At 45.6% G+C, this 27,172-nt stretch overlaps 1 protein-coding gene across 1 annotated transcript in view; it reads right to left on the bottom strand.

Moving 5' to 3' along the window:
• The window catches only part of LOC147732881 (protein mono-ADP-ribosyltransferase PARP14-like), a 1,341,877-nt gene that overhangs the window by 325,835 nt on the left and 988,870 nt on the right, over window positions 1-27,172 (bottom strand). The window contains exon 15 of the mRNA XM_086957426.1: window positions 16,741-17,373. Within this exon, the coding sequence (XP_086813552.1) occupies window positions 16,741-17,373 (633 nt within the window). The remainder of the gene's footprint in view (window positions 1-16,740; window positions 17,374-27,172) is intronic.

Here is a 27,172-nt window from a genome sequence, read left to right as displayed (position 1 = left end):
GGGGTAATTAACCAATCCTGGTTCGGCATTGTATCCGGCGCCGGGACCAGCGCCGGAGCCGCCGGTGGCACCAAGGCCAGTGCCGGCAGCGCCACAGGGTATCTTGCCGGCGTAGCACTGGGCAGAACCACCCAACGGGTCCATGGGGCCCGTAGGCGCTCCGGAGGGACCCGATGAGCCAAACAAATGGCTCATGGTCGACAGGAAGGCCTGTATTTCGTCTGGAGTCGCGGAAAGGGCGGGTAGGCCGCAGGCAACAAAGGAGGCTCCATCGGAGCCACAGGGGCGTGACCGCCGCCCCCTCCCATGACCGGTGAGGGGTAGACGAAGAGCGACGCTGCTTCTTCGACTTTTTATGGCGACTTGACTTACCTGTCCCTGATTCCGGTGAGCGATGGGGTCGGTCCCGCGACCGGTCCCTCGACCCACCATGGGACCGGGACTTCGATCGGCGCGGAACCGACTGCCAGACCGCCAACAACTTTCGGGAATGCTTCCGCAAAGCTTTCAGCGCCATGGCCCGGCAATCGGGGCACGCCTTGGGGTCATGGGCGTGCCCCAAGCAGAAGAGAAACACATCTTGCGGGTCCGCTACCGACATGTTCCGACGGTAGGCCCTACAGGACTTAAACCTGGGCATCCCTACTGCACCAGAAGTTGAGTACTCGTCAAGACAAGAGAAACAAGTTCTCAGAAATCAAGTTAAAGTTATTAACTAGGAGTACTGCTTTCTCTCAGGTCTGCGCTTGCTGGCGCGGGAAAAAAAAGAACTGACATCAGTGCGCGTGGACGAGTCTAAGTAGCTCCGATTACTTCATCTTGGAGGATATGACGCCAGCGATGTACTCAGAGCCACACGGCGACGCCTACCTACGCGCAGGGGTACTGCTAACGAAAACTTTCCGGATCCAGTCTGACGCCTGGGGATATTCTAAGGTAAGGAATCTATCACTAACGTGTCTTTTTCAAATATTTATTTTGCCTTTTTCTGCTCATTTCTGACTCTTTCGGCTAGTTGCTAATATTTATTCTGCCTCATTCTGCCAGTTTCTCACCTTTATTCTGCCTCTTTCTGCTCGTTGCTGACCTTTATTCTGCCCTTGCTGGTCATTTCTGACCTTTATTCTGCCTTTTTCTGACCTTTATTCTGCCTCTTGCTGCTCGTTTCTCACCTTTATTTTGCCACTTGCTGCTCGTTTCTGACCTTAATTCTGCCTCTCTCCGCTTGTTTCCAACCTGAATTCTGCCTCTTTCTGCTCCCTTCTGACTTTTCCTCAGGACGAGCCTCTAGGCCCCCGCAGTCCTAGACGGCTCCTGCCACCACATCACCAGGGTCAAATTAAAACCGGCGGTTGCCATTAGGTGGTTATAGTTAGGGTCTAGTTTCCATAAGATGAGCGTTTTTTCTTTTGACAATATCTTTGGCACTGTTTGACGAATCTTCGCGAAATGTTCAAAACAAATGGGTCACGTCTGCTGCTGTCTTGAACATTTCGGAGTGATCTGTCACGCGGGGGCCGAGAAAAAGGGGGGGGGCCCAAAACACTTTTTCTCCATGATAATCTCCATAGGAACTTTAGACACGGCTATAGACCTAACTGCTGAAGGGAATTACGTCAAATTTGAAAAAAGGTAGCTCTTGGTCTAGAAAGCACTTCTTTTGTTAAATGGTGTAAATTCATTCAGTAGCTTCTGAGAAATTTAAGGATTTCCCAGATATACATCTGTGGCCACGGTGGATCCGCGAACCCTCTCGATTTTGTACTTGAGATCTGATTGGCTGTCAACACTTCAAACCAGAGGTGTTGCCAGCTATCTTATGACTCGGTTGAACTGAGTCACAAGAAAAAAGATTGAAAAATAAGAAAGAGGGAAGGGTAGAAACACAATGACCCGGTAGCCCTGTTCGGGGGGGGGAGGTTCCAACAGAGACCCACAGGGACAGAAAAGCATTTTTTTTTAAAGAAAGTCAGTGGGATTGGCAGTGGATTCACGAATCTGGCTGAAGAAAAAAAAAACAGGCATCAGTGCTTTGTTTGCTTTGGGCCCCCGGGTGGGCAAGGTCCCGGGGGCTATGAAAAATAGAGATGTGGGAGCTCGGCGGGGCCCCGGGGACCACCAGCTCCCTGAGGCTAAGACTTTGGAAATATGGGGGGGGGGGCACGTAGCCCCCCGCAGCCCTGGGGACTGCCACCTCTAATGGGCTATTTGTACAAAAATGCATGGGCGGCCCAATGCAGCCCCGGGGACCACCACCTCCCCGGGACTATGTTAAAAATGTGTTTGGAGGCTCAGCGCCCCCACACAGACCAGGAGACCACCATCTTCCCAGGGCTATATTTAAAAGATGGGAGGGGTGCCCTGCCCCGGGACACTGCAGTTTGCTATGGCGGTCTGCTCCCGCCAAGCCATTGCAAATACTGTTTGCTTCAATGTTTGCAGCACCCTCTGCCCAAAAGCAATGACAGCTCCCGCAGGTGGCGAGGAGCTGGCAGGGACCACAGGGCCTTGAAGCTCCCCCCCGCAGTCCCCAAGGACGTGTAAGAAAATGTATGCATTTTTAGTAATTTCACAGTGCAACATCGGTCAGCATCAATCTGAAGTCTGTACGAGGTCAGACATTGGTAGCAGAACTGAGGTTTCTGTTTGTGCCGAAGGACTTTGACCTCAAGGTGGACCTGAAGGGGTAGAGGATCCCACTAAGGGTTCAGTTTCTTCTGATGCTCAACAATATACAACTTCTTCTCCCTGTCCCAGATCCCCTTAGGATGCACAAATGGTGCACTTGTCACACAACTTTGATCCGTTTCGCAAGCCCAAACACCAGAGACATAAGTCATGAGGGCCTGTGACCAACATCTGTTTTATGCACTCACAGCATGGCATGAAGCCAGTTGTTTTTGAAGGGGACAATGTTCCATGGCACACTGGTTCTTGATTTTTAGAAATCATGAAAGGGCCAACAAATGTGGGAATGGATCTGCATGGGAAGGCACAGAATGAAAGGAACTGATTTTAACATGCAGAGGGGGCGCAGTAATGCACCTCCCCTCCATTATTGCCTGTGTGGTATGGAACCAACGCAGAGCAGTACAATGCCACATAGTGGTGTGCATGACCACAGCTGAAAAACTTTCGGATTAATTCTGAAGAAGTGTGGCTCACTGGTTAGAGGAGGCAGACCTGGAAGCAGAGGTCATCCCGGGACCAGGGTTCAATTCCCGGCTCGGCGGGGTCTTGAGTCCTAAAATGTCCATGGACTCAACAATTCTCGCTCCGGTGCCTACTCGATTCACGGGTTCACACTCTGCGACTCTGGGCAATAGCTTGCTTAATTTCCACAACGGCCTCTTGCGGCGGGATGCCTGGCTTTCACATTGCGGATACCCTGCCAGGGTTATCTCACAGGGGAATACCAGGACGGGTTCCCTAAGCAAGCGCTTAGAAACCGCTCGGTGATTTGTGCTATATAAATTCCTGTACATTTACATTTACATGAAGCCTGGTGAATGTTCTAAAGGTGAGGAATCCACAGTTATCAATATCCATCAGAAGGTGCAGGTGTTAAGCTCCACATCTAAAGTCTTAAGTGTTCTGAGATTACCTGCTGATGAGGACCAAAGAAATGTCACCATATTTATTGGATGATTTAACATTTATTTTGTGGCATCGGTTTGGATCAAATAACTCCGTCTTATACCTTGAAGGCTGGACTTATGGACAATGCGGGAAAGGTTTTCAGTTACACTTGTCTTGTACTGTAGGCAGTGAGCTAATTTATCACTTACAGACTCATCTGCAATGCTGATTTTAGAACAGCAGTATCGTTTTATATTTTTCTAATCTGCCTGCATTTCTTACATTAAGTCTTGGTGAGCGTGAGATAGGTCACTCCATCCTTGCTCTAGTTTCAGGGCTAACAGATTGAACCATGAACCTTGTGGGAAATTACCAGCAGCTGGCAAATTGCTAGACTCTCACTTAAGACTACAGAGAAACAACAAGGTGAAGAGGTATACTAAGAGTCTTAGTCAGATTTTGGAGACGGGATACTCAGTCAAAATATGCAGTCTGCCATATTACAAGTTCCATAGGCTATAAAGTACTTGTGATCCAACAGAGGGACATCCGCCAAGTTTGTGAAGAAGTAACCTACCTATTAAACGCCAAATAAAGCTCTAAGTCATTAGGAGGAAGATGTACATAGGCACTGAAATATAATTTTTAATTCATGTAAACAAACTAGATTTAGTAATTAAGTGGGGGTCCAAATACGTTTCAGAGCCAAGTTTAAGATAAGCACCAAGGGCTACGTTTGGAAGATCATATTTCTCCAAAGCACCTGCAAAAGAGTCTTCTTAATAATTAAGGTAACATTATTTTTATTAAGCTACAAGGACAGAAAGCGGTCAGATAAATAAGAAATGAAAAGACTAGAATGGACAGTGTCTTTGAACACATGAATCTTGAGGATTTTCCTGAAGGACAGTAGGTGTGAGTTAAATGTGATGGCACCATATTCGCATATAGAAATCTACATGTCTCCCTTAAGCACTACAGGTACTACGAGGAGTTTCCACTCTTAATCAACATTTATCACTTTATCGTAGTTTCATTCCACCCATCTTAATAACCAAATTGTTCCAGTTTTCTTGAATCATTCATTTTATTAGTGTTTCGTTTCCACAGTGTGACCAAATTCTAGGAGTGTAACCACTTAATTCCCATCATTAACAGATGGCTTTGCAATCCTTTGCCCCTACGATTCCCAATGCATTTCAGGCCTGCCGTGCATCAGGATAAGTCCATATTTGATCACGTTGCTGTAAAGTAAAAGGTTTACCACACGGCAAAGTGAAAGGTACATAACTGACGATATGCTGCTAATCAGTAATGGTTTTAGTTTTCTGTTTTTTATGAAAACAACAAAAAATAACAACGAGGAAATCACATTGCGGTCATCCAAAAGTAATTAGTGCTGTTTAGCTGTATTGAAAGTCTACCCGACAGTATGTGCAACTATTTATAGTCATTGAGTCAAACCCAGATTGTCGGGCAGTAACGCCCATGTTCCTACGCGTTACTGTACACCAGTCCCATCCATGTCTACTCATACTGCCCACTCCTCAGGACCTGGGCCACCTCCCACTCACAATGGCCTCTCCCCTCTGCAGTCCCTTCGTGACACCTCAGCCGACCTCCCCCTCTTCATCTGACTCCAACGGGTCATCCTGTGGCAGAGGATCACAAATTTCACCTCGGTACACATTCCATGGGGTCCACATCTTGTTCCATTTCCCTGGACATGCACGACCCGAGTATACGGCCCTCTCCATTATCTTATCCATGTTCATGCACCACTGCGACTTCGTCGGTAATTCTGCCGCTGTGTGATATCTCTCTTGGCCACTATCATGCCTAACGTAACCCAAAGTTGGCCACATCTGGACAGGTCATTCGGTCCCCACACATTTAAGAGACATTGTCGCGGTTCGGGAAGTAGAGAGGTCTCTAGGGTCTGCGACACAGTGCGCATTATTTGTCTCCAATAGTCTTGGATGCGTGGGCAGTCCCAGATTGTGTGAAAGAAGGACCCCTCCTCCCCACAGCCACGGAGACAGTAAGGATGTTGTATTCCGCTAGCTGCCGTTAGAGCTTCAAACCGGGCTCAGGCTTCTCTGCACTCGGCGGCCATCTTGAGTGGGGGCTAGAGTGGGGGCTAGAGTGGTGGGAGCGCTCTAGTGTACCACATATAAGGAGCCCTGAAGCAGCGCTCGCGAGATCTATCCCTTATACCAGTCAGAATCGATTTTGGTGAAGCACAGAGCATGTGCATTGTATTCAGCGCTCCCTGAGCAAAACGGATCGTTTTTTGTGATTTTTAGATAATTTTAAAACTGTGTGATTTTCATGTTGTAAATGCACTCAGCATACCTCTGATACACTTGCACGCATTTTCGCCCATCTATCACGGCGCTAGCTGCCGTTAGAGCTTCAAACCGGGCTCAGGCTTCTCTGCACTCGGCGGCCATCTTGAGTGGGGGCTAGAGTGGTGGGAGCGCTCTAGTGTACCACATAATAGGAAACAGTGTTCTACCGCGCTATCGGTCGCGTTTGCGGGGGCGCCGTCGCTGCGCCGGAGTCTCGCCTGAGTCAGCCCGTCTGCGCCCGTCAGCGTCCCGGAAGCGCTCGGGAACGTTTCTGGTGGGTTCCTTTTAGCTCTTGGCTTGATGTACACTAGAGATGATCTTCTGTCTTACAATGTACACACTGCTCCATGTCAGCGAGCTATCCCCTACTCTGCTGGGGATATTACTAAGTGCCCCACGTGTGGGTGGATGCCGGTCCCCACAACTCCCTGTCCTGGCAAGCTCCCTCTTTTAGGTACTAACTGCGCCTTGTTAAATACTAGGTCTCTTCCTCAGCACGCTCTCGACATATATAATCTTTTAACACAAGATGACATAGATTGTCTCTTTCTCACAGAAACATGGCTCGGTGAGGGCTCAGAACCTGATCTGGCTATTGCCATCCCTCCCTCATATGCTATTTTCCGTCGAGACAGATGCAAGGGAAGGGGAGGCGGAGTGGCACTTATCAATAAAAGGCACATTCCTTGTACCATCTTGTCGACGGATGATTTACCTGACTGTGAAATCCTTGCCTTCTCCCTGGCCCTATCCCCCCATCAATCCTGCCTGGGGCTTTTGCTTTATAGACCACCTGGCCCTCTTGGCTCCTTTACTGAGGATTTGCTATCGATCATTTCCACACTGAGTCTTAGAGGAAAACACTGCCTAATACTCGGGGACTTTAACATCCACATGGATAAGGGCGAGGATCCTGAAGTGCAAAAATTTCTGGATATGACATCGTCGGTGGGACTTCATATGTACCTACAGTCCCCTACACATGAGAAGGGGCATATTTTAGATCAAATTTTTTTGATCGTTCCGGTGGTCCTTTCCTCCCTTGCCCCAGTTCTTTGGTCAGACCATTTCCTAGCGGATTTCACGCTAGTACATCAGCCTGTGGACGCCCGCATTTCGCAGCGGCTCGCTGCTCGTAGTTCTAGAGCCTTCCACAAAGTCACCCCGGCCATGATCACCCAGGCTTTAGATACCCATCCTTGTGTTCTTACGGGCAGTCTGGAGGATGATGTGGTGTGTTTTCAGAATTGGCTCACTGCACGTTTGGAAGCCTTGGCACCATCTCGCCAGGTTAGATCTGAACTGGCACGAGCATCAGCCCCGTGGTTCTCTGCTGCCTTGGCGGCCAAGAGAAGGCACTGCAAGAGGCTGGAGAGAATTTGGAGGAGGCACTATGATACATCGGCTAAGCAGTCTTACAGAGCAGCAGTGAAAGAATATCACAGGGAGGTCGTTGCAGAGAAAAAATCCTTTTTGGCCAGAAGGATCGAGGAAGCAGATAGCTCCTGCAAAGAGATCTTTAAGATTGTTAAAGAATTCACCTCTCCCTCCTGCTGCACTTCTGCATCTGCTTTCTCGGAACCTTGGATCATGGAGCTTGCAGTATTTTTTACTAATAAAATACGTACTATCCAGTCAGCTTTGCAAGGAACCCAGATCATCTTGAGTACAGGTTCAGAGGTCGACGGCCTTTCCAACCCCTGGTTATGCCCACCAGCTATGCATATGGATTCTGTGGGCCCTACCCTGCACTGTTTTCCCTCTTTAGAGCCTCAGGCCACGCTTGACCTTTTGTCTAGCCTGAAATCTGGCTCTCCTCTGGACCCTTGTCCCGCCAAGTGTCTTGCGACCCTGGCACCTGCCCTTAATCCGATCATCAACCCTCTCATTAATGCATCTTTGAAGTCGGGCAAAGTCCCCTCCTCCTGGAAACAGGCCTTAGTTCTTCCCCTCATTAAAAAACCGAATGCAGATGCCAAACTGCATTCTAATTATAGGCCAATCTCGCTTCTTCCTGCCCTGGCCAAGATCACTGAAAAGTGTGTTCATACCACCCTTACCAACTTTGTAGAGGGTAACTCCCTTTTACATCAGTCACAGTCTGGATTTAGATCTAACCTGAGCACCGAGACCGCTCTTCTTGAGGTTACTGAGATTGTGAAGGAGACCCTCGATAGGGGTGGAAAGGCCCTGCTTATCATGCTTGATTTGTCGGCGGCCTTCGACACCGTCCCCCACGAACTCCTCCTAATTAGACTCTGGGAGATTGGGCTGCGGGGTACGGTGTTCGCATGGTTTCAGTCTTTTTTGGCCGATCGGACACAAACGATCTGGGCTCCCCCTTTCTCCGCCCGGATGCCGCAGCTTGAGGTAGGGGTCCCGCAGGGCTCCATACTGAGTCCTTCCCTTTTTAATATCTTCCTTACACCTCTTGCGGCACGGGTGGAGGAGCTAGGGGCCCAGATCATATCCTATGCGGATGACACACAGCTCCTGTTCACTTGTGACAGGGGCTGTGACTTCGATGGAGCAGCCATTCGGAAGTGTTTGGAGTTTGTGTTTGACTGGTTTGGGAAAAATGGCCTCAAATGCAACTCCGACAAATCCAAGATATTGTTCTTTGGCTGTCCTGCAGACCCACGTTGGAAGCTATGGTGGCCTTCGGCCATGTCTCCCCCTGCCAGCGATTCGGTCACAGCTAAGAACCTGGGTATGATGGTCGATAACACTCTTTCCTTTAAAACCCAGGTTGCTGCCTTGACTGGGAAGTGCTTTGCCATCTTAAGGATGTTGCGCAAGTTTCTGCCCTATTTATCTTTGGAGCATAAGAAAATTACGGTGCAAGCATTAATTGGCTCGCGCCTAGACTACGCCAACATCCTTTACTTAGGTCTTCCTGAGTATCTGCTGACTCGTCTGCAGATAGTTCAAAATTCTGCAGCCAGGGCAATCTTCGGTTTAACTAGAAGATCTAGGGCCAGCAATCTCCTTGTCTCTCTGCATTGGTTGCCGATTCGTAAGCGTATCTTCTTCAAGACCCTAACTACAGCTTTTAGGGCGCTTCACAATTTCGGCGCTGAATATCTGCAGAGAAGGGTCAATTTCTATCTTCCATCTAGACCTCTGAGATCTGCTGCCCAGGCCAAGGCTATCGTTCCAACAGTGAAGCGTGCTCGCTGTGGAGGTCGCTCCTTTAGTTACCTTGCACCCCGCCTCTGGAACACACTGCCCTTGACGTTGCGGGTGTGCACCAATCTCTCGGTTTTTAGGAAAGGACTTAAAACCTATCTGTTTGCTTTGTAATGCTGTTATGGTTAATTCTGGTTATGTTTTCTGTTATGGCTGTTTGTTTGCTGCTGGTATTTGGTGTGATGATCTTTAGCGCCGGGACGCTCTTTGGAGCAGCTGAGCGCTCTACAAAACAAACAGTAACATAACATATTCTGTGAATGCGGTGTAGTAGTGTTCTCGTGTAATACATTCTGTGTAGGACCTTAAGCTGTATGAGTCTCAGCCTGGCTGAGATGCCTACCTCTTTTGGGATGCTAGTGCCTCATTCCATTCGTGTTCATCCAGGGCGTCCACTTCCCCTTCCCATCTCTCTTTCAATGAGGCTTGCGGTATGTCAATGACGTCGCTCGCTCAATCATGAAGTCAGTTAGAAGACGATCCTCCAGCGGGGATGATTCTGGTATATCCACCCCGGAGGGGATGGCCGTGAGCAAAGCATGGCGTATCTGGACGTAGCGGTATGATTCTTGTGGCCCCAGTTCATACAGTTCATTCAGGCGGTCAAATGTTATAACCTCTCCTCTTTCCCACAGGTCACCCACCGTGGATATCCCAATGGTGTCCCAGTGAGAGGAGCCCTTGCTGTATCTCAAATTTCCCAAGTCACGTGTATCCCAGAGCGGGGTGAGTTTGGTAATTTTCCCCTTCCAGCCCAGCGCCGCTAGTGCCGTATGCCACAACGCTGCGGTAAGTCTAGTGGGTCCCGCTCATTTTCGCACTCGACATTGGTCATAGAGTGGGGCCAGCACAGTATTGGTACCCAGTTGTGCCCTATCTGCTTGGAAAGCTGGGTCAGTCTGCGGAGCATGAATCCACTGGTTAATGGGCTTAAGGTGAGCTGCCCAGTAATACAGTTTAAGATTTGGCAACGCGATTCCACCATCGTACCAACCCCTGTGCAATTTGGCTTGCGCAATACGCGTCGGGCGATCGCTCCACAGCAAACCAGAAACCACTGCTGCCACCTTTTTGAAATACCCTGGCGCCACTGGATATGGCGCGTTCTCCAGTATGTATAGAAAGCGGGGCAAGGACATCATTTTGTATAGCGCTGCTTTTCCCAGCTTTGTTAAGGGCAACCCCGCCTGGAACTTGGCGTCTTATTAAAGCCGTTCCAAGGGTTGTGCCAGATTCAGTTGTACAAATTCCGTTGGGTCCATTGTGACATGGATCCCCAAATATTTAAAAGAGGAGCCAGCTAACCTTAAGGGGCAGTCGGGGCCCAGTGCCGGGACCGGGCCTTTCAGTACATACATTTCTGATTTATTCCAGTTGATCGTATAACCTGAAATTTTACCATGATCATCGCATAGGTCCAAGAGCACCGGTACACCACGCTCGGGGTCTGTTAAGTATACCAGCATGTCGTCCGCGTAAAGGGACAGCCGGTCCTCCCAGCCTTCCTTCCATTGTATCCCTTTAAGTAAGGGTGTTTGCCTTATCAAATTCGCTAGTGGCTCTAGGGAGAGCGCAAAGAGCAATGGCGAGAGGGGGCAGCCCTGGCGGGTGCCTCTCCCCAAAGGGAATGTTCGAGAAATGTGGCCGTTTGCTACCACATGTGCCACTGGTTTCGTGTAAAGCAGTCTGAACCATGATATAAATTTAGAGCCGAAGCCCAGACAAACAAGAACCTCAAACAGGTAGTTCCATTCCACTAGGTCAAATGCCATTTTCGCATCTAAGGCCAGTATTACTGCTTGATCGTGGATCAAGTCCGCTCTCGCCAGTACCCCATGCACCCTGCGAAGGTTCAGTGCTGTGTTCCTATAGGGCATAAACCCGGATTGATCCGGATGTATGAGGTCAGGTAGATGCGCCATCAACCGGTTAGCAAGGAGCTTGGCCAAGATTTTACTTTCCGCATTCAGCAAAGAGATAGGGCGGTATGAGGAGCAATCCTCTTGCGGTTTCCCGGGTTTGGGAATCGCTACTATAGTGGCCGTTCTCTGATCGAGCGGAAGTTCACCCTTTTCTAGGCATTCCTCGTACATGGCGAGTAAATATGCACTTAGCTCCTCTGATTGGGACTGATACCATTCTACTGGAATGCCATTTGGTCCAAGCGCCTTGCCAGGTTTCAGCGCTCGTATAGCCAATTGTATTTCATCTCTAGTTATGGCCGCATCTAAGTCGGCTGCTGCTTCTGGCTGCAATAGTGGAGTTTCTATCCTGCCCAGTGCCGCTCGTGCCATGTCAGAATTCAGACAAGCCCTGAACGGATAGTGGAAGCACTGGCGGCACATTTTGAGGAAGTTTATACCCCAGAACTTCCTCAAAATGTGCCGCCAGAGCTTCCACTATCCGTTCAGGGCTAGTCTGAATTCCACCGCTGCTATCGCTCACCTGTTGGATCCCCCTTGAACTACCCCCCCTCTTATCTAGCCAGGCCAACATCTTTCCTGCCTTATCTCCCACATCGTATATCCTGTTCTGTGTATCAGTTATGTGCCCCTTCACCATCTGCCGAACATGTTCCGTGTACAGCTGCTGGTGGAGTGTAAGTGTATGTGCCGTGTCTGTTGTGGGGTTTGCCTCGTGTAAAGTTGTCATGTCGCGAAGTGTCGATTCGAACTTAGACTGTTCGGCCGCTTGCTCCCTTTTGTGGCCTGTGGTTGAGTTTATTGCCTGCCCCCTCATTACCGTCTTGTAAGCCTCCCATAGCACCTCCTAAGAGGTCACGGCGGCCAAATTTTCTTCGAAGTATTGTGTTGTAGAATTCTGGAGGTTTTTCCTGATTTTCGGGATTTTAAGGTACGATGCCTGAATGGGATATATACGGCTGCGGGACTTTTCTTGAGTGGAAACTGTCAGGGTGATCGGGGAGTGATCTGATATGCCTCTAGGGTGGATGTCCACAGTATCGACGTGTTGTAAGCCGTCACCCAGAGCTAAAAAGTAATCAATTCGTGAAAGGCTGTTGTGTACCATGGAATGAAATGTGTATTGCCTATCCCGGGGGTGGACGTGCCGCCAGATGTCTACTAGACCCATTGCTGTCAGGAATAGATGAAACCAGGAAGGTCCCCCGGTCGGGCCCGTCGCTGGGAATTTGTCAAGTTGTGTGTCTATTGTAGCATTAAAGTCCCCTCCCAAAATTACCTCACCCTCGGGGAGGGACAACAAAAATTCACTGAGCGCCGGAAGCATTATTGGGTGAAGGGATGGCGGGATATATACTGATACTACAGTTAGGGGGCGACCCTCCCATTGTCCCTGCAGGGCTGCAAAGCAACCCTGCCCGTCAGTTTTCGTGCCTAGTGGGATGAATTGCAAGGACTTTTTAATCAAAATCCCAGTGCCCCAGGAGCCCGAGGTGAACTCCGAGTGGGCTACCATCTTGTCCCCCTCCTGTCTAGGGCCTTAGAAGCCCCCCGCCCCGTTAAGTGTGTTTCTAACAGTGCTAGGTGAGGTTTTTGTCTCTTCAGCGGGTTCAGTACCAGGCCACGTTTCACCTTATCTCCAAGTCTCCTTACATTCCACAATAGTATTCGAAGGGGGGAGCCACGTGTCCGTGACTCGACGTCCCCCGCATTACGTAGCAGACCATCCGTCATTTCCGGTCATGCAGACACACACAAATGAAACTAGGAGGTGTATCCAGACCCCTAATTTTACCTTTCCAGCTATAATATTCACACAGAAAATACAATTTTTCGACCGACGTAGTGAATTTCTAACCAACAACCAACAACCCCCCCCTCTCCCTCCCTGCCTCCCTGCTTAACAGCCCTGCAACTGCCCGCCTCCCCAACTGAGCAGAGCGCTTAACCCATCCCAAAAACAGTGTACTTGCACGTTGGGGGAAGAGTATCTCCCTGAGCAGGCGGCATCCCTGCTCCCTTCAGGGCACCCAGGCCAGTGTCCATCCACGACTCTTGTGCAATTGTAGGCAATAAAAGGAGTCAGCGTCCAATGTGTTCACGGGTTGTCCACATTATTCCCCTCCGCCAGCCTCAGATAGTTCTTGTGTCGGTGACTTGCTCGCGCCTCCTCTGCCTGACGTTTGTGAGCCAGTCCGGCTGTCGTCTCGGTGTCCGTGGTTCGTTCTGCCGGACCTACGCGGGGGCCCCGCAGTGCGCCAGCCATCGAGCCAGTCTCTGGCCGCCTCAGGAGAGTAAAAAAACCAGACCTTCTTGTCGGCGACCACCCTTAGCCGGGCCGGAAATAACATGGAGTAGGGTAATTCTTGCTCTCGCAACGTCTTTTTTACTTCTAAGAATGTTCTCCTCCGTCGCGATACCTCCGCCGTGTAATCGGGGAAGAAGGATACCCTTGAATTTTGAATTTGGATGGCTGGCGCCACTCTGGCCGCCTGAAGGATGGTGTCCCCATCTCGAAAGTTAAAAAGTCTCGCCAAGATCGGTCGTGGCGAGGCCCATGGTTTCGGTTTTCCTCCTGGTACTCTATGGGCCCTTTCCACAGTGAAGAAGTTTGAGAGACCCTTCGGGGCTAGTTGGTTCTTGATCAGGCCTTCCACGTATAGATCTATAGCACCCGTGGTTTCAGATTCCGGGACCCCCAGGATACGGACGTTGTTCCGCCGGGAGCGTCCTCCATGATCGTCCAGCTTTTCCTTGAGCAATTTGTTATCGGCTTGCAGTTTCTCCATTTCCACCTGCAGATCCGAGACATCTTCCACCAGGGATTTAGCTACCACCTCCACTTGCTTCACCCGTTCACTCATTTTCTGGAGGTCTGCCCGAATAAGGGTTACTTCCGTTGCAGTCGCCCCCACCGTCGCTTGCACTTGGGCCAAGGCGTTCAGTACATCCTCCAGCGTGGGTTTCTTTGCACCTTCTCCTTCCGACCCTTTGCTTAGAGACTTGCGTTGTTCCATCTTGGGGAGAGACTGTTTCTCGTAGGCAAATTTATCGAGCTTAGCTTGGGTGGAGTTATTCCTGGACCCTCTGCCCGCCATGTTCACATACCAAGAGTTCAAGCACTGTTGCACGCAGCCTGTGGTGATGTTCTGCCAGGGAGCTCTTCGCGGTGAGTGGTCGACGGGGCCGCCCGAGTTTCAGCGGCGCCCCGTCCGCGCAGTAGTTGGGCTTTCCGGGCCGGATCCCCACAGACAGGTGTGCACCCCTTCTTCAGTTGTGTAGGTATTCTTAGGATCCATTGTCGAGCTTGCGGAGACCTCGGCCCAGGCCGCCCAGCCCGGTATTCGAGAAAGTTCGTGCCCGCAGTGGCGTATGTAATACAAAATGGCGGCATCTGCGCACTTGTTTTCCGGCTTCGGTTTCCGTTAGTGTTGCCGCTGCCCGCAGCACTGCCTTGTCGTTGGAGCGATATGTACAGCCCTTGGACGGTCTGCGGGGGCATCAGACTCCTACTGCCGTTTTCGCTTGGGTCGTTCTCACCACGGACACTTCCGGTTGGTATCGCCGCCGAGGCCCCACTTCCGCCCGGGCAGCGCCCCACCAGCCGCCGCTGCTTTGCACGTGCCACAGGGCCGCGTTCGGGTGTCGTCTTTTCCATCAGTTCCCGGGGCACCAATGCTCCAAAACTTCTCTGCTAAGTGCCGTTCGGTCACCGGACCCGGGACATCCCGTCTGGGTTCGTTGTTGAGCGGATAGGCATGCAGATTTTTTTAATCTCTTTTTAATCCTAAAAACGCCACGCATAAGGTCCTTCTTTGGACACAGTTTGGCTCTAGGCCGTTAATTCAACACACCCATGCTGTTCCCCTTCTGGACTCGGATTTATGGTACAAGAGACCTCACCCCTGATAGAATAAAGAGAGCAACTCGCAGGGCTGCATGGCGGTCCCGACTAATACTAAACAGATGTCACTGAAGCACTCACACTACAATATCTTTCTCGTCCTTGTTCATAAAAGTCCAATTCAGTTATGGATGATGATGATTTATTTCTTTTAATTCATAGATGAGTTCTATGTTAGGTTCCAATGAGCAGCAGACAACACTTGTTTCATCCACCTGGACTTTTCAAGGCTAGAAATATGTCCAATTACTATAATGTAAGGCACAAATCATCCACTGTATGTATTTGAGACACAAAGCGTGAGCAATGATCCTCAGTAGTATTCAGAAATAGCCCTTAATCTGTTTGAATCAGACTTTTCTAAACAAGGACCAGAAAGATATTGCAGTGTGTGCGCTTCTGTTACATTGTCTGTTGCTGCAGGCATTATATAATATCAGGTAGGACAAGTGCTGGAAGTATGAAGTCCCAGATCTTAGTCACAGCACTCCCTTTTAGGATAATCCTTATGTTGCAGAATATATTACCAACCCCACTGGTCGTCTATGAGATTCTTCTGGCATACATATTCCTGCTTGATGTTTAGATCACAAAGGATTTGCCAGTTTTGATGATTTTTCAATCCTTTGGTACTCCAGGCAAGCAATTCTTTAAAGATTTACAAGTGAGATCATTTATAATATCTTATCTTTGAAAATTAGGCTTTTAAAGTCCGACCCCGTGACGGGTGCCTTTTCCGCAGCTCACAAAATACAAGGGTACTACCACGCATTATAGAAAAAGTCTAGCTTCCTGAGAGATTCTGTCTAAAACACTGAATGGCTCTTTCGCTCTTGAAGCTGCATTTTTATAATTGGAGCATTACAAGATATTTGATGTTACCATAACATTTAAAACTATTTATTTGGGACTAATTATGCCTCAAGTTCAGAGGAGAGTGCCAACTTGTACATATTTATTACATGTCTAACATCTGACAATTATTAGTGTTAGAGACTTTCCAGTGTTAGCCTAATTACCTTGCATCAGTGCACAAACAAATTATTTTTGCTTGGGTAAAATGCATATCCAACATTTTGTAAAAATTTACATTTTTATATTGTATATTGTTGCATGAAAGCTGATCACTTGAAATTGGCTTGTGTACAGTAAACCGCAAAAAATGTACAGTTGCTTGACTGTGTTTAATGCTTAATGTGCACCACTGATAAATTAACTAGACATTTAAAATCCTCGTTTTTTTTAATTCATTGTTTCATAACGATAATACCTGGGAGAGCAGTAAACCTTTTCTGGGCTACCACTACTTACCGGGAGATGAGGGGAACCGCCCAATAGTACTAACTATATACTTATTATGTAAAAGGAATTGATAAAAAAAAGTGTTGCATTAAAAATACTGGACCTGGTGTACAAATTTTGGTTGATACTTAAATTTGGATGGTGCATTAGTCTTTTAGCTTGTATTTGATCCTGCTGCATTTAGTTTTTTGGTGCAGTGTGTTAAAACATTCTTATGCAGTGAATAAATACATAAGTAAATAAATAAAAAGTAAGGTTTATGAATTGGGTGTGAATCACAACAGACATTTCCAAATTGTTTTACGATTAGGATACCAAAGCAAACATGTATGGAAGTTATGTCAGATACAGATGTGAAAAAGGGAAACACTTTGGAGTTTCAGTCATCATAGTGATGTCTTTAGTAATGTTCCTTACCACATGTGCATGTGTTGGAGCGGAGGTTCATTTTTTTCAGGCTAGCATAAACATTATTTAAACTTTTTTGATTTACCTTCTATCTTTGTAGTTCGCTTAATTTTCACTGTATTTTTTCTATCATCTGTTGCAGATTCAGCTTCTAAATTAACATGGTAAGTTCTGTTACCATTCTGGACCGTAAGAGTGCCTACATTTTTCGTAAATGCCTTCTCGAGCTGCAGATTTGCCGGTTTATGAAAAGCAACAAATGTCCTTCCGTTGTCATATTGCCACTCTACAATGTTGCTCACAAGTTCCTCTTGTCGTTTTTGTCCCGCTTCCTTACTAATCTTTTTTATCATATTTTGTATTTCCATGCAGGCGGTCATAACGTCCCTGGTGAGACCACTAACTTGAATAGAGGCATTATCCTGCTTGCATATTACTTGTATCCGGATCTGCAAACTGTTCTGAAGTTCAGTCAATTCTTGGTGCTCTTTCTCTTCGAATTCCGAAATCCACTCATCTCTGATAGTGCTGTCACAATACTCATTTTTGATTAATTCTTCAATCCAAGATGCAGTGTCTTTCACATTTTTGGGGTTTTCACCACAAATCTGAAAGATCGCTGGCTCGATTTTATCTTCGAATACAAAACGAGAGCTTTTTTTTGTCTCAGAGGGTCGTCTGGTGCTCAAGATTGATGCTACTGCTGCTGCTGCCGGTGCTGCAAAAGAAAAATAAACATTTCTTGAAACAACCAAGATATGTATTTAGACACAAAGTACAAACACTGGATCAAATCATTTTTAAAAAGTAACAAAATGCTACGTACATAGTTTAGAAGCTGGACATCTCTTATAAAATTAAAGACTTGAAACTATAATGGCATTTATTTGTTAAATTACTCTCTGTTATAAACAGGGTCGTGGGGGGGGGGGGGGGGGGCGTGGCTAGCGCCCGAGGAAGATGGCGGCACTTCCGTGACTCGCCTGAGGTGACGGGGCTTTCAAAGGGATTTTCCAGCACCACCCGAGTCCTGAAGGTCTCGGTTGTGTGTCTTCTCCTACCTATGTTCAAATATGTTCGTTATGCCCTTCCCTCCGCCTCCCCATGTGGGTCCTGGACACGTCATTGTTCTGTGTGGCCTTCCATCCCTCCACCCTTCGTATGTCTTGGATTGTATGTAAGTTTTCTTTCTTCATTATTCATTACTCTACTCATGCTCTCTTTCTTCTTTCTCTTTTTGCATATTTTCTTCTCTCTTTGGTGTTCCTAATTTCCTTTTTATACCCTGCAATCTTCCTTTCTCTTACAGAGGTTGTATTTCCGCTTTGATACCTTTATTTCTTGCTTCTCCTTCCTAGTTCAGTTCTCTTACTTTTTGTGCAGTTGGTTTGATATTGCCTGTATTTTTATTGATTTCACATGTCATTCTTATTGGAATTTACAATCTCAACTCTTCTTTTGCTATTTTTATTTTCCTTTTCATCTTCTTCTATTTATCGCTTTATTGATCCAGTTTTCTAATTTTCCTTCTGTTTCGCTTACTTCTTTCCTATACTTTTTCTTTTCTCTTCTTAATTTTTACATCCATTATTTAACTGACTTTTACTATGCTATTTCTAATGGGGTGATTAATGATTGTGTAACTTAATTTGACCTTCAACTGGAGCACCTGCTTTACTTTATCTATTAGTGCTTCCTGTTGAAGCTATTTCTAGCTATTTTAGAATGGCGCTGGCAGCTTGCCGGCGCCATTCTAAGTGGGGCTGAGGGCAGAAGGGCACAAAAGTGGGACAGAGGGCAGAAGGGGACAAAAAATGAGTGGGGCAGAAGGGCACATAAACAAGTGGTACAGAGGGCAGATGGGCATAAAAAATAAGAGGGTGGCAGTGATTAGGCAGACAAAAAATAAAACCCCGCGAAATTGCAAAGCGCCTCGCGAACACGCAAAGCGTCTTGCGAACACCCGCGAACACGCAAAAACAAAAAAATCTGCAAATTCGCGAGAATTCGCAAATTGCCAATTCGCAAATCCGCAAATTGCCAATTCGCAAAATTCGCCCATGCTTAGATGTCACGCAGTTTCACGGAAGCGAATGCAAGCGCTTCCAGGGCATCAGTCGGGTGCCGTTAATTCCTGGACTCTCCCTGTGTCGTTCCGGACGATTGAAGACACGGTAGGGGTGCTAGCAGCAGCAACTCTCTTTGTTGATCGCAGTACTTGTTTCCACCCCAGCGCCACCCCAGGATTTGTTTGGCATTCAGGTCCGATTCCTTAGCTCATTTGAATGAGCCGAGTACAGGCTCTTGCGGGGCTTCTTTGATTACTTAGCCCCGTTGGAGGAGACGGGCTCTGGCTCTTGCGGGGCTTCGTGCACATCCTCCTTACTCACTCAGACCTCTGGCGGTACAGAGGATTTGCTCGCATTGTTAACACGCGAGGCTGCACGTTCGCTTTGATCTTTATCAACTTTTTGTATACAACACTGTGTAATTCCCCGGATTGTCACAATGCCGTAATTGTGGTGAGGCGGCCAACAGAGTGTTCATGCTCGGAGGATATCTATGCGATTCTCTGCGACTTTGGGTTCATTTCATGGTCTAAGTTTGGGTATCAAACTCCTTTGAACCGGATTATAAACAATGACTAAGTATCATTTGCTTCATTTATTCTGATGTGTTTAGGTGGAATATAACCTCAACATGTTCTAGTGTTTATGGTGGATTGTTTATCTCTGTCTCCACAGCAGTGGCTTGTTGAGCTCATCCCAAAGACCGCTCTAATTCCCCTGTTAAGTGGCTCACATGATGCCTTTGGGTATGTTGCTAACTGATGTAGAAACTCATGGAACAGTCTAGAACAGCATTTTATACTTGTGTAGTAATATTGTTGTTCTATCCATAGATCCAGCAGTACATTGGTTCCTGCGATACCCAGCTAGGATACAGTGGCAGTTATTTTCTTTTACAGTTATTTTGTTTTTAAGCATAGGCCTGTGAAGTATTCTGCTGTCCAGTACAAGGAAGTGTGGTATACTTATGCTTGTTTACTTTCGTTACAGATCTCCCTCCCTGCTGTTCCCTTCCTTTCCTTCCCTCGCCTGATCACTCTTTTGAGTCTGTTAGTTCTACTCTGACCAACGGGATATCAGGAGGTGGACCCCTTTCAGCATCGTACGTCTACGAGGATTCGAGGCCTTGATAGGGGCACAAAACACATTATTAATTCACTGAATGAAGTGACATGGGAACCTGGGAATGTTAACAGTACACTCAATACTGTCTTACTTTACACAAGTATTAAACATGAGAGGTGTATGACAGCCCTCAAACAGGTTTTGAACCGTAGACCCACATGCGGTTAGTTGTGACCAAGATCATATTGGAGAATATTTTTTTTTTATTCAATGATTAATGGTTTAGACAGCTACAGGGGGACAGGGATGGGCTCCAAAATCGCCCCTCCTTATGTGAAACTCTTTATGGGGTGGCTGAAGGAGGGGCAAATCTGGGGTCCATGTGGTGCAAGATGAAGTGACTACATTTTATACTGGGGACTATTCAATGACAATGGTTTCATGATTTGGACAGGGGATGAGACTCAGGACTTTGATTATCTAAATACAATTGACTCCAATATGAAATATACATACCTATATAGTAATGAACAGATAGTATTTTTGGATGTTGAGCTTTACATCAAGAATAATAAGATCAACAGTAGGCTATTTCGCCAGGCGACTCCTTGCAACTCAACTCTAGATGCGACCAGTGCACATTCAAAATGTCTGATAAATGCTATTCCCTTTGGAGAAATGGTGAGGGCAAGATGTAACAGCAGCGAGGAGCAGGAATTTCAAGACTGTCTACATGATATGGCGATGAGATTTAAACTTAGATATAATAATACAAATGTAATTCATAAAGCCAGAAAAATAATTTTGAAAGTGGATCAAAAAAGTATGTTTGATGCAAATAAATGTGATATTGGTGGTCCAGACAAAGTCAAACTGATCACGGACTGTAGCTGGAACTCATATACATTTCAGAAATGTTTGCATAGACACTGGCATTTGTGGCAATCACATACAATGTTCAGAGACTTTATCTCAGATCAGCTTGACAAAGTTCTTTGTAAGGGAAGATCCCAAAAAAGTATTTTGAGTCAGAGTTATCCAAGGCAACAGACACAGATGAGTTGATTGACAGAACACACATAGGATTCTACAAGTGTGGCTGCTGCGGTATGTGTAGATGGTCCCTTGATGGTACCAAACGCATTAGCAATGATGAATTTGAGGTTCAAATGGATATCAATTGTGGCACTAAGTTTGTTGTCTAAGTACCGGTGTGCAAATGTAATTGCATATATATGGGGAGCATAATAAGAGCTTTGAGAGATACAATTGGTGAGCCTATACAAGCACTAAAATCAGGCAATACAATATTTCCTATAGCAATCTCGATGCTGACTGATATGGGGTAAGGCATCTATCAGTTATGGGATAGACCCTAGATCATAAATTTGGTTTGACGTTTGTTTTTAGAACAAATGCTCTTATATATGCAAGAGAAAATTTAAATAATGTATGCAATTGAATATGGTCAATTCCTCTGATGTGGTGGAATCTACAAAGGATGGATAATGTATTTGCAATGGTTAGTTGTATTTGATGGTGTGTGCCGATGTAAGACTTTTATTTACTGAATATGTTTATGAATTAGTCCAAAATGCCGGGGATTGGAGGGGCACTTCCGTCATGATTTAATGTGTTCATCTTGAAATAAATGGGTCCTTTGGTTTAGATAAATTCATCTTTAAAGACCTTGCGCATTACCCCTATGTTGAATGTATTCTATTATTTTGGCATTTGAAGGGCAGAACCTAACTTATATGATTTGTTTGTGGAGAACTCCAAGATAGCAGTAATAGAAGTAGAAGGTTCTTTGTCCCTCTTTGGTTTGGATTTAATTTGCTCAACCTGGAATGAATGAGTCATTTGCTTTTGATAATTCACCTTCAAAGACTTTGCACATGACTTATATGTTGCACACTTGCATCAGTATAATACAAATGAGGGCTGAAACTGTAATTTCACTATTATTGTGATATTTGAAGGGGGGGGGGACTTAATTCATATGATTTGTTCGTGGAAAGCTCTAAGATGGCAATAATGGAAGTTGAAGGTTCTTTGACCCTCTTAGGTTTTATGACTCTATAACGCCTGTCAGGAATACTGAGTCCATTAGGTGCACTCGCCGCATGTTGTAAGTGTATATCGACAACGCTTATACGTGGTATTCCTGAGAGAAGTTAAGGTGTGGACTGATACCTCCTCAGTAAGAACGGGTGAAGGGTGAAGTTTAACAAACTGATATACTGATTGTGGTACTGTTTCTCTCCGATACATGTTAATGAAACTACAGTTGTTTATGGCTGGGTGCTGGCAGCAGTGGGACAGTTTTGACTTACCCTTGGATCAGATAAAAAATAGTAGTATAAAAATGAGGTATGGATCACTGCACATAGTGTGGAGTTAGTATATGGACAATGGTTCAGTTATAATAGTTTTTTTCATTGGTTCACAGGAAGATATTTAGAGTTTTTAAGGTATGGGTGCAGAGTTTTGCGCTGGGAATTGGGGTCTAATACAAATGATCTGAACTATATACAGATGGAGAGGCGATGGGCATGCAACACAAAGGGGTTGGCATGTGCCTTTAAAATATTGTAATGCATTTCACAACAGCTGTGATCATTCAACATTATGTAGCTCCCATTGGAAAACTGCCTAAAAATTGGATCTATCACTGCTGACGGAGAACCTTATAGGTGGTAGGATAAGTTGGTCGAAGAACCATCACAGGCTCCGTGTAAATTCATACCCTGACATAAAAGTGTACCGCTTAGTGCACTGTTACATTGTGTACCACTAAGAAATACTTCTTTTCCCCCACTCCAACATTTGTGTGTGTATGGTAAATCCCAGGTTGACTTTAAGTATTCTTTAAGTATTCTTTACCAAACCTTTCATACAGGCCTGCTGGTATGTGTTTCAAGCAATACTGAAACTGGAAAATCATCACTGGCAATGTAATGGTGCCGTGTATTATCCATTCTATGGCTGGTTTCTCAAAAACAGTCAATGGTAATATTTCCAGTTTTTCTATGCTCAGCACCGTATAGTCTGCTCCTCTTTGTGCCAAAGAGATTTGTTTATCTGTAAGGTTAAATCTAGTAAACAATGACGCGGTGTTGGTTAGACGGCAAGGCACATAGCCTGAACGAAGATTTTGTAACGTCCAGCTTAGCAGGTTTACAGAACGCAATTGAGACTGTCCATGTTGTAACATGAGCAAGTCCTGTTCCATTATGTCTATGGCAGAGGATACAATGCTGTCCAAAGAATGAATTCTAGATGACAGAGTTGTTAACCCATTATCAACTACAGAGAGCTTTTTCTAAATTAATACGATCAATTTCTTGTATTCATTCTGCAGTTTCCATTTGCGTTCCTTTCCATGCTTCATTATAAGCAGCATAAATTGTATTGTACTTGCATTTATATAAATACCCGCGTATATGAAACGTTTATGACGTGGTTTATGAGGCCCTAGTAAGAATTCTCTCAAATCAACGCCATCTTTAAGTTAAGTGTTGTTTAACCTCTGTAAGTGTAGATTTTTGTAGCCATTCGAGGCATAGTTTTCCTACACCGTATGTTTTTACTATCCCTGGATGTTGTCTCTGGACATATCTTGGATCTGGCCTAGTTACTGTAAACCCTTGCGTCTTTTTCAGGAATCTATCTTGATAGTTATTCGTGTCTGTAAGCCAGATTAACCTTTTTTCCAATCGGGGTCAGTTCTGTTTTTAAGTAAAATACCTTTTACGTCGACCCTGCTCTCTGAAGCGCTTTTGCCATCAGGTGTAGGTGTAGGTATAGACGGTTGGTTTAAATCTTTTATCTTGGCCAGGCCAAGGCAAGATGTCTGTTGAACAGTGTCTTAAAAAAACATAATTTGTTCAGGGATAATACAGGCTCGAAATTAAGCTTCAAATCCCTGCACTTGCCAGTCTTCTGAGCCCCAGACAGTTTTCGTTTCTATGTTGTCTCTCTAAAAGTCAAAACATAATGAGGGCAATTGGGCATAAAATGCTGCTGAATAAATTTGCTTTGTATTTGTTAACATACTTTTCATTCCTGTCTTAACATTTTTAAAATAAAATGTTTCTGGATTTGTTGTATTAAAACCTGAGAAGTATGGAAATTTGTTATAGAATGTTTTTGAGCTATCTTTTGGTGGCGTTGGACAATGTTCCCATTGATTGAACTTATAAATATTCCTAGAGTTTGCAGATTTGTGCTAGTAATGATGACCAGAATGATTATAACAATACATTTGTGCATAATGTGATGAACCTTCTTAGTATTCATATTTTGTGAATTTAGCAGACATCTTTAAATCTGACATCATATTATTAACAGTCTCAAAGTCCCAATCATCAGAAAATGTGCTGGGTGAAACTAAGTCACTCAATGAAACCTTGAATTGATGTGGAATCTTAGGCAGCTCAGCAGGACCATGAATGTCATAATCAGTTCTGTCCCATGCTATACCACCAGGTATAGGAACGGCTGTGATGTTCACTGATGTCAAGTCTCTTTGTTCACGATGAGATGATTTGTGTGGCTTCAGGAGCAAGTTGATGTTCTTACTTGCTGTGTCCATTTTACTATGTTTTCCATCTATCAGCATCCCCAAAGTTAATACCATGATTAGCCAAAGTAGGAGGAAAAGTACGCCAAGCACAATCCAAAGTTCAACCCATGGTGAAACTAGATATGTTTTTTCAAGTTGATGAAGAAGTTCTGTTACTTGTTTTTTAAATGTTTTCTTTGCTGGCGTCGTTTCAGGCTCTCTGGGATCCTCAGAAAACTTATCAAAGTTGATGAAATAGCCAGAAGCAGTTCTGTCAATTGTTGTAATTGCATCAGGATTATTTGAAATCACTGGGGCTACCGGATCTTATGTCATATTAGTGTAGGCAGATGCTACTTCATTGTAGACAGAACATTATTTGGGTTTCAAGAGGCACAAGTTCCATTGCTTTGTTGCATAGACCTTTTCTTACTGCAGAGTCTTCAAAGGTGATGTGTCTTTCAGTTTGAACCTCTTGGATAGTAGCAAGATTTGGTCTTCTGCTACATCTTTGGAGTCCACTGGGCCTACTACTTATTATCAGCCACATGATGTGGGTTGACCAGGTCGATGGATACGAACCTGTTCTCCTTTCTTCCAGCAAGGGGCGGCAGTAACACTGTTCTTGATCCGTGGATTGCTAGCACAGGTACTGGTTTTCTGTAAGAAGGCACAAATTCCTCTCTTGTCCGCGATCTTTTCTCTGACTAGATCCCCAATCTTTGGAATCCTGACAGGCCTTGCTAGGACAGGTGGTTTTTCTTCAGTGGTCCTTGACTTCTGTAATGTGTTGCTTAGACTTCTACTTGTTTCATTTAAGTCCTTCAAAACAGCCAAATGGTCTTTGATATCAAAGGGTTTTTCATCCATCACTGAAGTATGACGATCTAGGTCTTTGACGATTATTCTAGTGCCAAAAAGAATTTCATAAGGAGTGATTCCACCCAGAGAATTTCTTGGCAGATTGTTAAGACTACGTTGGATACTTATTAGATGTTTGACCAACCCGTCACCCGAGCCTAGTACCCTAGCTGTTATAGATTGCTTTATGTCAAGTTTTTTTCTTTCCACTACAGAATTTCCCTCAGGAGGGAATGGACTTGAGTACCGCAATGCAACGCCCAGAATGGCCATGGCCTCTTTGTAAGCTCGAGAGCTACACGCAGGACCCTGGTCAAAATGTAGCATGCCGATTGCGTATGTGCCGCTAAAGACTCGCAAATCTTTTATAACAGTTCAGGCGTCAGCCGAGTGCTGAGGCCACATCCAAATGAATCTGTCCTAATAGTTGTGGGATCGCATTCGTCCATATCAACGTCTGCGTGTAGAAAGCCTAATGCTGTCTAACAATGGTGTCTGTACTGGGCTGGCTGCACTGTAATTAGGTATCTGGCGGCGTTTCTTGCTGCGATCTCTATTGCAGTTATGGCAATTAATTGCAAACTCGTGAATGCGGGCATTCATCCCTGGCCACCAGTACGTCTCCTTCAATTCCAGAATGGATTTAGAGATCCCTTGATGTATCAGACCCTCTCCTATATGTGCTTCTTGTATCAAAGCTCCTCTACGTCTCCTGTTTGGAATTACTCTATCCCCCACCAGGGATTCGAGCAAAAGGGACGGACTTGGCATCAATTATGTATGCATATTCGAGTGGATAGTTTAGAGGTAACGCTGCACCACTGCCTTTGTTTGTGGCATTGACAGCTAGCATTGTTTCGCCGTCTATTTTTGTTTTCAAACGAGTGATTGCAGCTACGGAAGCCGTTCGTACAGCTGCCTTTGCGGTTTCAACAGCCAATGAATTCCCTTCAACGTGAACGCCATCACGTTGATGACTCAGTGTATGGATCACGTGAGTCTTTTGTAGTTCTTTCTGTAATTGAACTACTTGTTCCCAAAGCAACTTATGCTTAATTGTGCCACCTTTTGCATCTTTGAAACCGTTTTGTACCCAGTTCTGCAAGTATTTTTTTTTTTTTAAAAACCTTTATTATGTAAAAAAGGACAGTTACAGACCCACAACCACGGAGGCTGGTCAGTCGAACATGATAACATCAACATCAAGTTACACAGCTCATCAGCTGACAACCCGGGGGTACGGCAGCAATGCTTCATGTTTACGTACAAGCATGTGGTATAACTAGGATCCGAGAAAGGTTTCACATTTTACGTTTTTTTAAAATAAAGCCACAAACAAAAACTCGAAAAAGAGAAATCGAGGCACGGCTATGTACAAACTGGCAGTTCCCCATGGCAGTGGGAGACGGGTGAAGTTCTGCAAGTATTAATTGTAAGATTGGACGCAGTAATAGGAATCGCACACTACGAGTGTGGGGAATTTGCGATCAGTATTTTCAAGCGCCATCTTGAAAGCCTGTAGTTCAGCTCGCTGAGCTGTGCAGTCTTCGAGAGATTGAGTTTTTGTGACCATTGGTCTGAATTTACCATCGCGCTAGCGACCTTTGACAATCGTGCACGCAGAACTATAAGCTTGTTTACCCCGAATTGCGGGTTATGCTGATCCATCTGTATAAATTATACAATCGTACTGTTCTAGAGGGAGAATCTTAGTGGGCACAGGACATTCTTGTTCGTATTGGAAAAATTCTTGAGTTTTCAAGCAGGGGTCAAAAACGTATTCAACGTCCGTTGCAGCAAGATAGTTAACCCATTGTATCCATCTCGGATGTAATACTTTTGCTTTAGGAACACTTGCTTTTGTCACTGCCTCTAAGGCAGGTACAGGAGTAACGACCATTATGCTACTGCAGTCTGAACTGCTGTCAGAATTTTTTCTGTTGAAGTGAATTTCA

Source organism: Lissotriton vulgaris, chromosome 2_1 (genome assembly GCF_964263255.1).
Source record: "Lissotriton vulgaris chromosome 2_1, aLisVul1.2, whole genome shotgun sequence".
Lineage (NCBI taxonomy): Eukaryota > Metazoa > Chordata > Amphibia > Caudata > Salamandridae > Lissotriton > Lissotriton vulgaris.
Note: the sequence above shows the minus strand (reverse complement) of the source record. Positions and strands in the feature narration are given on the sequence as shown.